General features: G+C 28.5%; 1 protein-coding gene across 1 annotated transcript; it reads left to right on the top strand.

Moving 5' to 3' along the window:
* The first annotated feature begins 1,144 nt into the window (after nucleotides 1–1,144).
* LOC112597572 (noggin-like) lies at nucleotides 1,145–15,974 on the top strand. The gene is made up of 4 exons (XM_025343683.1): nucleotides 1,145–1,226; nucleotides 7,415–7,715; nucleotides 14,592–14,896; nucleotides 15,601–15,974. The coding sequence occupies exons 2-4, from the start codon at nucleotides 7,476–7,478 to the stop codon at nucleotides 15,800–15,802; spliced, it is 747 nt and encodes a 248-aa protein (XP_025199468.1). The 5' UTR covers nucleotides 1,145–1,226; nucleotides 7,415–7,475; the 3' UTR covers nucleotides 15,803–15,974.
* Nucleotides 15,975–16,404: the final 430 nt, after the last annotated feature.

The following is a 16,404-nucleotide window of genomic DNA, read 5'->3' as shown; positions in this document are numbered from 1 at the left end:
TTGAAAAAAAATGTTACACTGCCATAGAGTTATAAGTTTTCAATTGTTAAATGATAGAAAAAATCCAAATGTTTTAAAATACTGTTTTCAAGTATACCCATATTTTCAAATTCAGAAAATCTAAATTTAATTAATAGTAATATTAAAATATAAAAAGGGGTGAGTATGGTTGGTTTGAATTGTCCTATATTACATGTCCTTGCTCGCGGATGATACATTTCACGTTTTGAATAATATACCGCCGTGACACGTATGGGGAATAAAAATATGTATAGGTAGGTTTTGCATGTATAAAATATTTTCGAATAATAATTGCCGAACACAATTTTACGACCAGCGATTAAATCGCATTAAAATATTTATGGTTTCTTTTAACGGGTATACCTATACCTATACCTTTATTCAATCTTTTAGAAAGTTGTATAAATAGATAATAATGTTATTTAGCAAAGTTTAATGATCGAGTAGGCGTATACGGTTTTTATATAAATTTAAGACGGCATTAGGGATAAGCATATTAAGTTACCACCGAGAATAAATGTTTTTATATTATACATTTATTTTACAATAATATTAAAACCCGTAATTACGCGTACGATAATATTAACAACTATGACGGAATAATTGAAGGGAAACGCGTAGTCACTAAAAATAAATAAAACTGCAGAATGAAAATGTAAAGTATATAATATATTATAATAATATTATGTTCGTATGACATTCCTACGCACGCACTAGTTATTAGCTTATATATATAAATAAAAAAAAAAAACTAAATGATTAAGTTTTTGACTTTACTATTACAAAGAAATTTCGTCGAAATTTGGTTTTCTAAAATATTATGTTGAGCAGAAAATTTCATTGAATGAATGTTTAAGTGTACGAAATAACATTATTTATAATTTATAATACGATCAATAAAACGCCCGGGAAAAAGACGTTATGGCTGTAGTCATTGTTCGGGGAAGGTAAACTCGCGCGTTTCTTTTTCGCTTTCATACTCGCAGCAAACACGTGTCTTGTTAGTATTTGTGGTATAGTTAGGTAGGCACAGTTGTACTCTGCCAATAGGGTCCGTCGGTGGTTAAGGGTCTGAGACTATATTTTATTTGACGAGGTGGGGAATTAGGATGTTCGGGGGACGTCGAACTGTCTGTCGAACAGTTTTACGTTAACCTGCTCGGAACAAGACTAGCATTGTACTCCCAACGCATCATTTGTTGCAGGTAGGTGGATATTATTCTTTTCGGTTTTCGTATATTGGCTGTAGATAATAATAAAAAACGCACTTTTTGACGCTGAACGTTAGCGCCACATGACGGTCGTCGTTTTTTATAGGTATTTACAATAGTATTAATTTAACACCGCCGGACGAATAATAATTCTAATACGTATGTGATGAAGTATATATTGGCTATATTATAGATAATAGTAATAGAATAATAATATAAACTACTATTGTGATCATGTAGTGCCTTGTTCGCACTATTTAAAGGCAATATTTGTTATATTCCTGTGTATGTATATGTAATGATTCATGGTCAAATATATCGCACTCGCGTGGTTTATAAAATTTGGTACTTATTTTTAAATCTTATAACCAATGTGGTTTTTTTTTTAATTTCACATTGACTCACGAAACATGAATCTTTTATTTTTTTATTAAGTTACCCCATTGGATACATAAAATAAAATATTTATCATTTATTATAATTGTGTATAATTTAAAATTTATATTTTAATTAGATCAAAATGAACTCAATGAATGTATTAAAATATATATAGAGTATATTTAACGAAGTTCAAAACAAGGTAAATTCTCTAGCATTATTAAATTTTTAACGAACAGATAGCCATGCTGAAATAGCTATAATTAATAGAATAATATATTTACTAAATAAAATCAAAGACTTAAAATGAATAATCTTCACGAAATCCACAATTTTCGACAAATTCTCATAAATAGATAGGGCAAGATCCACATAGTGGCATAGGCATTTTATTTTTAAACATATATATTTCGTGTACCATTAACGTATGGAAATTATCATTTATTTAAATCCTATATTGTTACCATTATTAATTACAGAAAATTAAGTAGATGATAAGATATTATTTTAAATTTTATCAGTAAAAAAAACTCAAATAAATGTGTTAAAAATGTATGCAGTTGACGGAATTCAAGAAAGAGTAAACTGACAAGTACTAATTCGTCTAAGATAAAAAAATAATAATGTAATCAATATCCACTGAAATGGCGGTAGCAGGTTGTATTATTAAGTAAAAAATATATATTAATTAAAAACGTATAGCGTGTTACTTAATATTTTATCCACTAGATGGAAAAAAATATTAAATTATGTATTATGTTTTTAAAAAAATGTATTAATAAGATTGCTATAGTTATGTAATTATTATATAAACCGCCGGTTGTTCGGGGTAACTTTACAAAATATTCAATTACGAAAAAAGAAATGTTATCCAGATGTGCCGGTCTGATTTTTGGTCGTTATGTTAACGTTATTTTATTACCCATCAGTATTGCTAAGGGCAACATATGTAGAACTATAACACTAAATTATAATACTATATAACATAAATTTCATCAATATTATTGTATGGTTCCACGACCACTGTAACAGCCAACAAAAATTCGATTGAAAAAAACAATGTTGTACCCGATCAAAAAACATATGAATAATGGACTCTCGAGGATTTCGCTTGTAATGACGTCTTTCGAATCTAAATCATAATAAAAATGAGGGTACTTTCTTCTATTTCATTATTTTTTTGTAATCAACAACTCAAATTTTGAATCACAGTCAAGATATGTTAGCTTGGTGCTCTTAAGTCAGAATTTTTCGTGAAAATTAAATTATTATTAAGTAATCAATTCGTAACCATTCGTAACTACAAATATAAAAATCTTAATTTTATTTTCATCTTGGAAAGTTCATTTATTCCTCACTATGATATAATATGTTACACCAGCAACCCCTATACAGAGAAATATACTTGATGAAATCAAAATATTACTATTTTAGTAACTGTTTTTATTTCACCAAATATACTCTCTGTACGGTAGGTTGTTGGTGTCAGCTAGAATTACATCCCACAGTCATTGTTATAATGTCCATTATGATTGGAAATTCATATGTTTTTTTTTTTTTTTTATTCATAAGAAAATATTGTTATCGATACAAACACTTGCCTTTGAAATCATTTCCATATTTTCATATTTTCAGTAATTCTAGTTTTTTCAGTTTCCGTTTTTTTTTTGATCACGAGACTTGGACCGGGCCCGTAAAAATCGTTCACGAAAATAAAAAAACTAAATAGTTTTTACACTTACCTCCAGTTATGATTTCAATTTTTTACTATTACGATGCATGCCGTCAAATCAGTAATTAATATATGGTCACAAAAAAATACAATGTAACGCTATAAGTCTGCTGTGACTGAAACATAAATAATTTAGTTTTCAAAAAGCCGAACCATGCAAATGTGTGTGCCTATGTGTCGAATACTCCGGTATCGATATAATCATACGTGTTATACGGATTATCGTGGATGTTATCGAAACCATCAGTCGAAAACTTTAGGCCCATTTGTGATATTTTATAATACATGTTAAGTTAAAAAAAAAAAATCAGGGAAAAAAGTCCTTCGTTGCATAAACAGAATGATTTTTATCCATTACATTTAGTGTTTTGTGTATAAAATAAATTAGCTTTCGTAGATAACGTATTATGATGACAATTATTTACATTAATCGGATTAAAAGATTGGAAAGAATAATAATGGTATATTAGCTAAAATTTGAGAACAGATATTAATCGCAAAAAGCAAGTAGAAAAATAGAAATTTGATTAAATATTTTTTATCAACATCTATAATTTAAGTAAAATCAGAAATTCAAATTTTTTTATCATAAATATAGGTCAAAACCATAAAAAATAATAATATTAATAATATTATAATTATTGTTAATATATTTTATTTTATTTTTAGGGTACTTATCAATATTACAAAATACACAAAATTAAGAGGACATCATCCCGCATTTGTTATTTTCGTCTAACAAACGCACAAAAATAAATTTTACACAATATACTGTAATTTTTAATAATAGAGTGAATTTACTTTTCATAAAACTTGAAGATAAATATATTATTTGAGGAATCCCACGGAATCTTTTCTTTTTTTTGTATTTTATTTTAAAACAAGTTATTATGAATATAATATCTAATAGTTAAACTTTTTTGTGAGATTTTAAGCTCTCATAACTTGCTTTAGCTACTTCAAAGTTAAAATAGCATGAAAAACTTTCCTAGAATTTCCTAGATAATACATATATTTACCGCTAGTTTTATAAGTAAATCCGCTCTAATATTTTTATTATTCTCAACGTAAATTTTGCTACCTATGTTAGGCGCGTTATTAAGACGAATACAACACATAAGGATATGATGACTTGTTAATATCGTTCATAGTAATTATTTCATTAAATTATTTTCATAGAACTTTTTCTTGCAAATTTTTATTCAGAGTTTGTTTACCGAGACTTTTTATCTGACATTCGATATAAATGCGTAGCCGTGGCGCCCACTTAAATATCGTTCGAGACGTACTCGTCGCGCTTATAATATAATTATGAAGTTATCTGTATTATTTATATTCACCGTCGTGGTAGGTATAATAGGTAGGTACTCGTGTTTTAAATCACGTGGCGCCGTAATAATTTATATCACGTCACAGCATGACAATAATAATAATATGATACCGTTTAATGAGCACTTATATGAGGGTATCGTTTCCAAACTTTTTGTACACTTGTACACGCGCATGCTCGTACCTATAAAGGTGTACTATTCATCGCCATAAGTGTTGGTGGTCCGGAATAATATCATATACTAATCATTTCATAATATTACACGCGCGACACTTGACGACTCGCGTTCACGGCACTTCATACAATATTATTATACGTTATTCATCGGCGATACTATAAAATATTATACAAATTGTCGAATCTCGTCCGCGGCGTTCGCCTTGTATATCATACATATAATACAATATATTATGATATGTATACGCGCAGTGAGTCACGAGTTCTGGTATTTTTTACCCATTATTCTTGTGACCCGCGCAGCCGATCGTCGCGTAAAGAATTTAGACGTGTACCACCTATATATTATAAACATATTATATATAATAATATATTTTTTTTATATACGTTTACGTGTTCGTCGGTTGACACGGAAAAAACTCCCCAAACAAACAGACCGAAAACGCCGAAACGTATAAGGAAAAAAAAATAAAATAGGATTTCCAAGTATTTATCGAAGTATTTGCCAGATGCGGTAAACGATAGGCGTTCGTGTATGGTTAAAAAAAATCTTCTCTCGACGTCTCTCCTATTGTACAGTTATATTATGTGCATATAGGTATATGGCCGCAGCAGACTTTTGACCCATCTGCTGCAGCAGTCGACCGGTATTTAGACACCACATATTATTATAATAATATAAGCACCTACATATTATTATATTATATCAACAATATATTGAATCTGTTTTTTTTTTTTTTTTATCTTCTCGAAATTATTTACGTCTTAGGAGAAGGAGACAAACATAATATTATATTGTATGTAGGTATTTAATGGTCAGCGTGTTATTTTATTTTCACACGAGACGAAAAATGCAAATAACATTGCTGTGTTCCGAACGAATCGAAGGTGATTTTTTTATTTTTTTTATCTGTTTCGTTTTACCGCGCGTTTATTTCACGTCTTATATATTCGAGCACAATAATATGTGCAGGTATATCTGATATTAAGCTTGAGACAATTCGAAGCAATTCACTGTGAACTGTAAAACATATACCATGAAATGCAATCATAAATTATCGCATTATCGTTGTATATAGTAAATCCTAATGTTTAATATGCCTATTTATTGAAGTCCTAAATGAAACAGCGTTTGTGCGATTTAAGGATTTTCAAGAGGGGATAGGAGGCAAGCCATCCGTTGAAAATAAATCAAAATTCGTCTAATACTTTTAAGTTGTCTCTGATATTTATATCCTTCTATTTATAAGCACACAAAAATCTATGGATAATACATCAATTTTTAAAATATTTCAATACTCATCACCTGTATCAATTAAGAAAAAGTAAAAATGATACAGCGATGGGGGATAACTTGTTTTTAAATTATCTGATGTATACAACAATTCAAGTCCTTTATGTCGACATCTGATTAATGATAATTGTAAAAGGTATTTAATTAAATAACTAAAATGTTAGCATACATAGTTAAATAAATAACATGATGCTTATATACCTAACTGAACGTGTGAGAATTTTACATCGTCACCCAATCCCTTCTTCGCCCAATGGCGCCACTTTATGGTGTATAATCTACTTAACAGTCATAGAAATCTTAGGTCACACATGATGGGATGGCGATGGTAATTTATGAATCCTGACCATCATGTCACTCCTGTATAGTTAAGTCATTAATTTGATTTTTCAGATCATTCGCTGATCAACCTACAAAACGTATAAGTATTATTGCTTTTAATATTTATTTTTTTTCAAATTTCAAAATTATAACCCTTTTTCCTTCCAACTTTGCGTATTTGTGTGAATAAAGTATAAAAATCATATTATAATACTAGACGCCGGTGGAAGTGGCGTCGGGTAGTCTGCAAAAATCGTTCGAATGGTTTTAAAAATATTTCGGGGAAAAAAAAATACATGCACGATTTCCGACAAAATAACACGTTATCATTTTACACGACGCTATTATGTTCTTTAAGGGGTCGGTATTTTTTTTCTCTCAGATCCATCGTCATACAACGCGGCGCTGTTAACCCGCATTCCTCGGTATTATTCCTTTACCTCATTCGCTCTGTCTTTCTCATACTTTATCACTCACTCGCTCACTCTCTTTCTCACACACACACACAAAAACGCACTTTCATTCTATCTCTCCGTGACCAACACTATACATTTTCCAGACACACATTATTCCACTCGCACACGCGTGAGTATAGACACCCCCACATTTGCATAACAATTTCAAAATATTTTTTTTACTTGACCTTTCTTTGTGATAATACGTATATTATATCATACAAATATTATTATAATAAGTGTCCCCCAATGACGTCATTCCTTCGAGACTCGTCAGCATATAATAGGACGACACAATCCGACGATATAATCTACGCGAGACCGTGAGCGTTGTGATTAATACCGCATTATATATACATTATATACACTGTCGTATTGAATATTATATATTTTTATTATACGACGGCGGTCTCAAAAATAACATTCCCAAAATAACAATTATAATAATATTATTGTCATCATTCATATTTTCATGTACGCTGTGCTCCATAACAGACGGTGTGGCGGAGAGACTGCAGATACAGAGGAGACAGGCCGCCGAGACGGCATTATTATTATGCAGCGTTCTTTCGACATCGGAATTATACTACTTGTCGTCCTAACGGCGGTCGGTGAGCAGCTGCAGCGTACGGACGCGGTCAACTCGCCCGGCAAGAAGACGAGCGGGTCGTTCAGCGTGTGGTTTCGTGCCGAGCCCGACCTGCCCCGCAAGAAGGATATGAAAACTGACAAACTCAACCGACTCATCGGGTCCGATTACAACGAAATGTGGATGAGCAAAACGGCAATTGTAACGGTACAGTCAGTGATAATGTGAATCTCCCTTTATTTTTTTCAACGTTAATAAACGAGTAGGCATATACATGGTTGTACGCAGGGGCGTATTTAGTTGGGGGCGAAAGAGGGGGCAATCGCCCCGGATGCCAAATGGTAAATCTCTTAAAGGGGGCGCTGTGCTAGAAAAATATTATTAAGATAAAATCGTGAATACGCTTTTGATTATACGTAAATATTGTAGCCGTCAGCGTTTCCAAATCACATTCGAAAATCAGCGTTTAGATATAATCTAGAAATCTACTCGACATTTCGTCTCTGAAAAATATTGAGATTGGATATTTGGTTTCCGCGAGCTATCAGACATATAACGTTTGTCCGCCTAGTTTTTTAAAATATTTATTTTTTATTAATTTACTTAATAACATTGGAATAGTAAGAATATAATATTATGTCTGGAAATCAATTCAACATAAAAATAAAATACTTAATAAGTATGTCGATATAACAATAAATTGGTAATTAGTTGAATTAAATTATAATATAAAAAAATGCATTTATTATAATATACTGTACAGAAATTAACAACCACATATGAGTTGATGCATAAGTTAAGTGTAAATTTGGGAAACATGTATCATTTAATACGCATTACATGTTTTGTAGTTTGTAAATTTTATAGCCATTTTTGTAAAATAAAAAATAAATACATTTATAAATTTATTTCAATCGAATTAATTTTCAAACTTTATGTCACTATTTTTAAAAAATTAAAAAATATTTTTCTTCTAAATAGGGGACAAACGTTTGGCTAATTATTTTTGAAAACCAAATATTCAATCTTAATATTTCGATAGGGACAAAACACCGATTACTATAATGGAAGGGAAAAATATATGTGATACGTATACCTAATTTAAAAAATTTTAATTATTTTACAATGTTTAATATATTAATGTACGTCTTAGTTTCTGTGTAAATTAAGTGTAATTTATATTCTTAACACTACGAATGAATAATGAATATATGGTACCTATAGCCGTATTGGTATGCACAATAGTTTTGTACCTACGCAAGATTTCTATATCGATTAAAAGATCAAAATATCTGATTGAAACATTGGTTAATGAGTAAAATATAGGTAGTCATAACTAATAAAAATAAAGCGTGGATGTTAATAGCCTAAAAATATTCAACAACAAACAATAAAAGTGCATTTAAAATATATATATTGTATAAATGTCTTAAAAACTCCCTCAAATAAATTAATTTAAATAAAAGGGGAAAATATGAATTCTCTCCACAATTTAGTAAGTATTATTGAGTAAGTCACCTCAATGCATGTGTTAAATTGTAATTAATAAATAATTGTATATGAAAAACGATTCTGAACAAAAACAGTCTGACATAATGATACTTATGTTTATGGTTATATTACTAAGTTTATCTTACGATATGTTTGTATTGCTACTAGAGTATTTTTTTTCACTATAGGTATTGCAAAAGATAGATTGAATTAATTAAAAAAAAAAAAAAATGCATTTAAAAAATGACATTGTGTATATAAATAACTAAAAATTGTATTCTAAGTTTTAATACATAATTTCACCCCAATTTTAACTTAAAATGTTTGTGAAAAAATCAATTTTATATATTTTTTAGATTTTATTTTTTTTATATTAACGGTTTATAAAAAATACTGTATTAAATATTCAAGCCATAGCTATAAAAGTTGAATTATTTATACATTTTTAGCTATAAAGTGACTTATTTGAAACAAAAATATTCTGAACGAATTTCGTAAAATTTGAACTTCAAATATTTAACAATAGAACAAAAAAAAAAAAAAAATGCCTACTTTTTTGATATTGGCTTTAGTATTTATTATATTAAGACTATTTTAACAAACTATAAATGTTGATTGATTAATATATAAATTACTAAAATGTTTAAATAAACAAAAATACTCTTAGATTATCTTTAAATCCATTATCATAAGCCACTTATCTATAGCGTATCAAGGAAAATACTTGTTTGAATTTTGATTTTGATAGGTAGATACGTCAAAATGTCCATAAAAGTGAATATAAGAGTAGAAAAGAGTAAAGTTCTCGTATATCTCAGTAGGTCACTCCTTAAATAGCACAAAAAATCTCAAGATCTCGAAAACACGGTTTGAGGCGAACATTTAAAAATGTCTAAATTAATTTTGAGAGACTGCGTGATTAAAGAAAAAAGGGGGTGAGCGTATTCGAGGAATCGCCCCAAATATTATTATCATATTATATTATACTCACCGAGCCCACCGCTCGTATATACATTATTATACGTACCTACAGGTAGGTGTATAATATGTTTTTTCACGTTTCAAACGTGTCCGTTAAATGATCAAATCTTTTGTCGTCGTATGTACAAACAACATTGTACATTATTATAATATAGGCAGTATTATTATGCAATATTATGGGAAGTAGGTACGTGCCATAATCTCGTGTCGAGAATAAAATGCGCACACCTACTACAACTGTCTATACGTTATGCCTATACAGTACACATACACGTCTTCTATAATATTATGTGTATACCTACAGCAGCCATTATATTATATTATATTATATTATATTATGTTACAATATTTTAGAAGCGTGTTGATCGTGTTGTACATACCTATATACACGTATTCATAATACAATAATACACGTATTTTGTAGACACCACCAACACCTGTATGACATGCGATGTAAAGAATTTCCGAAAACTCATCGAAAGATCCGTTACCCACGGACCTTATTGAATTTTCATCCCTATACGTATAGCTAATACTCTCCTTACCCAAAAATGCAGTTACTGGGTAATTATACATATTGCTGAACTGTTTATTTTTATCTGCAAATCTAGGTCGATTGCCACCCGTTGGTTTTTTTTTTTTTGAATAGCAAACAATATTGACATCTGCTGTATAATATGCACATAACTCCTACTAATGAGAAGAGGCATACTTAAATTATTATGACCGAGCTGTAGTGAAGCTAAACATATTTTATGTTAAACTTTTTTTTTCTTGATTCCAATAACGCATCCAACTCATGAGGAATCTTTTATTACATTTCTAAACCTCAGGTATTGAAGTCAAACATTTATTAAGTTTAAATAATGAAATCAAATTTGAACATTATAACATAATATTATTTACTTTAGACCGTACGAACAACTTTTTTTCATTTTGAAAAAGCGTAATTAGTTTTTAACATAAAAAACGTGTACAACATTTTTTTTTAAATTTATAAAGACAACGTTTTATAAGGTAGTTTGTTTTAAAGTTGTTAGCAGAATCTAAATGAGACAAAAACAAGGGATTTAAACTTGTTTTTAAAATCCATATCGTATAATTTTATTGATCAATATTTTGCGTACGTTGAATAGAAGACGTGTTGTTTTTACTAGAAAAACAGTCCGTTTCGAATCCTGTCAAAGTGTCAAGAGTTGTTTTAAATTGTCCTACCACTAGGCACAAATACCCTGTTCTTCGGGTGTCAATTAGCTAAGTACTTTTATCTGCGGTCTATTGTTCACAAGTGAGACCAAACGACTGCTGTTAAATAAAAGGTATAGTAGAATCATCGTGTATATCAATAACGCGAAGTATAAATTACTTATAATTGATATCGTTTGATTACAGTTTACAATATTGTTACAAAACGGATCCATTACCTGTGTTGTTTCTTTAGTTTTTTAAAAAAATTCTCAAACAGTAACACACTTACACGTTTCATTATCTCATAGAGAGATGGGTAACCGCCTCGGTCGTTTTCTTCAACAGTATATACGCTATTCGAGTCTATGATATTCTCGCTTGTATGACATATTTATTATACAGAAGAAATAAGTCGTAATTTTTTATGAATTATTAGCAATTTAGATTTAAATTTCTATACAATTATTTGTTTATTACAGAACTTGATGTCTTATTTTATTTTCGTACCAACAAACCAAATAAATAGACGTATCCTAGCGTGGGGAGTGCCCACGTGAATACAACTCTGATATTTCAACGTGCCGTTAATGTAAAATAATACATCCGTTTTAGCTCCTTGTCGAAGATAAAAAATATTGATTTTATGTCTGGTTTTATTGTTTTGTTTAATGTATATGAGGTGTCCCTATGCATATACACTTTCCACAAATAATATCTTCACAGATCCGTCTGATTTTTTCGGTCGGATTTGTTAGGTAAAAAAAAAAAAAAAACAAAACTTATCTCTGTGAATAAATTATAATACTATGATCACCGTAATAGTTTTCACTGTAATAGTTTGATACCAGTAGTACGTGTGTGACATGAAAAAAAAACGCATTTGTATATAACCACCCGCATCAACTATTACATCCGAAACAAAATTCGACTAGATTCATAAATTATTTTTTTAATCTAATACTCGTAATATGGTTTATATTGACATAAAATATATTATATAAATATTGTCAAAAAGTAATCTCAGTATGGGCGATTGTAAACTCCGCCAGAACATCGGTCGAGATAAAAAGGTAATAATAGGTCTATGGTAAACTCCGCCAGTTTTTTTTTTTTACCAGGTCAGTGCAACAGTGCTCACATTGCCACGTGATTTTGGATTATTACGTATAATGATTATTTTTTACTATGATTTATGTATATTTAATGTGGACAATTATTAATTATTATTATGAAAAATATGATTTTGGATTATTTATTATGATTTTTTATACTATGATTTAAATATTTAATGTGAACAATATGATATTATATTATATTATAATTTTTTTTTAATAATATATCATATTGATTTTATACTACTATTTGATTTTATTCACTGGTGGAGTTTACATGAACCCAATTTTACCCGTTTTTTTTTCTCGCGGAGTTTACAGTAAAAAAAGGTACTTGTGGCAGAGTTTACATGCGCCCCTCAGTATATTATAGTTAATCAATAAATTAAAATGAATTTTTTTTTTGAAAGCAATCAACATAAAAATTTCAATTAAATACATATTATTTATGTATACAATTTAATCCTTGACATTTCTGAAATAACTATATTGTTTTAAAAATTATTATTAAAATGTATTAAAGTAAAATTAATCAAGTTAGGGTTGATTAAGAATTTGATTTTATGAGAGTTATAAACTATAATTACTACTTACAATTAGATACCTATCTACATTCTACAAAATGTAATCAAACAATTAAAACTGATCGCATTTGTATAGATCAATTCCGATTGTAATTTTTGTATGATGATTTGTAAAAAATATAGTGCTTCTCTTGCAATTTAAGACCAATTTATTTTATTTTAAGATTCTATAAATTGACAATTTTTTTCATTTCTTATATTATAGCAAACATCATAAATTATAATTCATAACTATATTATGATCATCAGTATCCATTTTTTTTTTTTAATATAATCAAATAAATATAAATTTTTAAAATGTTCAAATTGGAATTTACTATTAAAAAACAGCAGTATTTATTTAAATTGATGCAACACGGGAAACATCAGACTTTTGTAAGAAACACACTGATTAGCAATTATATATACATACTACAAACATAGCTACAAAGATCTAATCGATTACATCAGTAAGTACCTACACTGTGTATTAAAATGTCATGAACAGTAGAACTGATGGGCGTTCACCAAAAGAGGATACTATAAGTATTTTTTTTTATTATTATTATTAGATTCAACAGCAGTATAAACAACAATCACAATAATCATCTTGGTTCTTTAATACGTGTGAACGAAGTATGTATCGTAAACGTATTATCAAAACTGAAATCTAAAAATTTCAGACGATTTTACGGTGCTCGTTTCCTGTATCGACTTCCGTTGATGATTCAATTCACTAAAAACATTGATTTTTTAAACTAATATAAATAACATTGAATAGATAAGATAATTATTTAAACAATGTAAAAGTGTACTTAATATGTTAATCGTTAATGTATAAACCGTTTAGAATATTTTAATTTAATGTAATAAGTTATAATATTATACAGAAGTAGATAAAACGAAGATAATAATAGTTGAATATCAATGATGTATGGATGAAATTGTCATCTAAAAATAATAAAAGATCGTTTCTATTTCTATGAATAATATTAATAAGAATTCAATATTGTCTCAAGCAACCTTAAAAATCGAGTTAATACGCATTCTATTCAAACTTTAAACAAAGCACTTACCTTAACTTAAATTTATATATATATTATTGTATCGTGTTAAAAAGTGAAAACTGAATCATGAAAAAAATGAATTCATAAAGATTTTAAACAAATTTAAAAACTGTGTAAATAAAAGTATAATATTGTTTTCCAGTGGGGGAGGGGGGTCACAACACCCTATAATTAATTTCCCGAGTTCACACATAATTTCAACGAGTGGCTATCTATATTACACTCAATATAAAGGTGGGCATTAATTAGTTAGAACGTCACTTAGTTAATATTTAAATAACTTGAGCGCCTAAATAGTTTAATTGATTGTTGAAATAAAATAATTTTCGGTTAATTTAAAAATAATCCATCTAGTTAAAATAAAAAATATTTTTGGAATTTTTGGTTTCAAATGGTTTTATATATTAATAACTATACTATTTACGGTTTCAAGTTTGAATAATCTAATACTATAATTTCTGTTACGTTTCTTGATAAAACAATATAATAGGCACAAAATAATTTTTATGTGATAACGTTATATTTAAAAAAATAGATTATTTTTTTATTTTAAGCCGACTGAAGTTAATATTTATTTTCATATTTTTCCTTTTTAATTTTTTGAACAGTTCATTGTATTAGCGCATAATATCATTGCAATATAACAGTGTACATATAAAGTAATTTACATGCAATTTACAGGCATATCACGGAAACACATCGGATTTGGTAAGTGTCAAGTCATTGGAGACGTCCGGACCGGACAGCTTACAGCTTCCGGAACAACTTCCAGCCCAGTACCAAGAGTTAATGCGCTCATGGTTGGTGCACCGAAGTACGTGTCCGGTAGAATACGTGTGGACAGACCTGGGAAAGTCATTTTGGCCCAGGTGGATAAAAAATGGTCGGTGCGGTCGTTTAGGAACGATGAGCTGTAGTTGGCCACCGGGCATGTCGTGCATGCCTTCGTCTATCAAAGTACTTAATCTGTTGCGGTGGCATTGTTGGTAAGTCAGTTACGATACGTGCAAAAATTTATAAATTCAACCACAGTTTATAAATAACAGGACAAATACATATTTAAGATTCTGAGCAAAGCGATGATATATTGATTTTACAGTAAAGTGTGTTAGCATATTTACCTGTAAAAATAACAATATTTGCTTAAACGATTTTTAATATTTGTTGTAATCAAAAAATAAATAATCGTAGATACTTGAAATATTTCATAATATTCCGAAAATTTGTAAGTTAATTAATACTTATTGACATTTAAAATTTTAAAATTTTTTTTTTTTTTAGTTTAATTATTATAAATTTTTTTGTTAAAAAGTTTGAAAATTTAACACAAGATCCACATTAGTTTTTCTCATAGATAAAGAAAAAATTTATATTTTTACAACTTATTTTTGAGCGTTTAAAGTTTAAATTCTTGTCTTAAATCATAACAATTTTCAAATTGTTTTATAATTCAACATTTTTAAAATATAATTAAAAATGTATAAATGATTGAAGATTTTTAATGTGTTTTTAATCGTTATTTTGTATATATAAACATTGTATACAAGTTAAGTAATTAAAAATGTTAAAAACGATGTGCTTTTTTAATCAATGTTAATTAAAAAATGTAATTTTCTTATTGATCCAACGTATTATCTAACGTATTAGTTTTAGTTTTATTTTATTAACAATTATTTTATGTTTATTTTAGGTTAAAAAATAGAAAAAATAAAAGAAAGAATCGGGAAAGAAAAATGATGGAATTGGCAAAAGCACACGCGGTAAGGAGCAAGAGAACCACCGGACTAAGGAAAAATAAAAAAAAAGACGATAAGTTCAGATGTTTATGGATTAAAGTACCATATCCAGTGACCGAAGACTGTACCTGTTCGTGTAGAAAACTTGAGGAATAATCTAAATAAAATGTATGCATAATGCATATTTATAAATAGTCTGACGCAATCTCATTCTTAACTATATATTATAATAATTTATTATTGTACATTCAAATAAGAATAACATTTCGTTAGCTTGAACATATTATTGTATTACGATACTATTTTTTTTAGAAATTATAAAAATTAAAGTGAGAACATTAGTTGTTAATTATTTTAGATATATATTTTAATATCTTGAACTCATCCTGTGACTTGTTTTTAACTATTTTATGACCACTATTGATAAATATAATAATTATGTTTTCTTTTATCCCTATTTTATAAGTATCAATTTTTTTGCACAAATGTACTCGTATATTTTATATTAACTGAAATTTTTTCAAATATGTAGGTATAAGTTTTCCTAAATTTTGTTTTCAGATTTGGTAAAAAGAAAATGTATTAATCGGCTTTACATTTATACCGTGGAGTGTAAACCATATTCATTAAATCAAATCAAAATGAAATGAAATTTAAAATGTACATTATTAAAATGTATTTGCTTTAATATTCCGATGGAGATAATAACTGTGTTAAAAAAAAAAAAATAATAACAAATCATACGATAGTACATTTTA

This window comes from Melanaphis sacchari, unplaced genomic scaffold (genome assembly GCF_002803265.2).
Source record: "Melanaphis sacchari strain LSU unplaced genomic scaffold, SCAv2.0 Contig42_pilon_pilon, whole genome shotgun sequence".
Taxonomy (NCBI): domain Eukaryota; kingdom Metazoa; phylum Arthropoda; class Insecta; order Hemiptera; family Aphididae; genus Melanaphis; species Melanaphis sacchari.
This window is presented reverse-complemented; position numbering and strand designations above follow the sequence as displayed.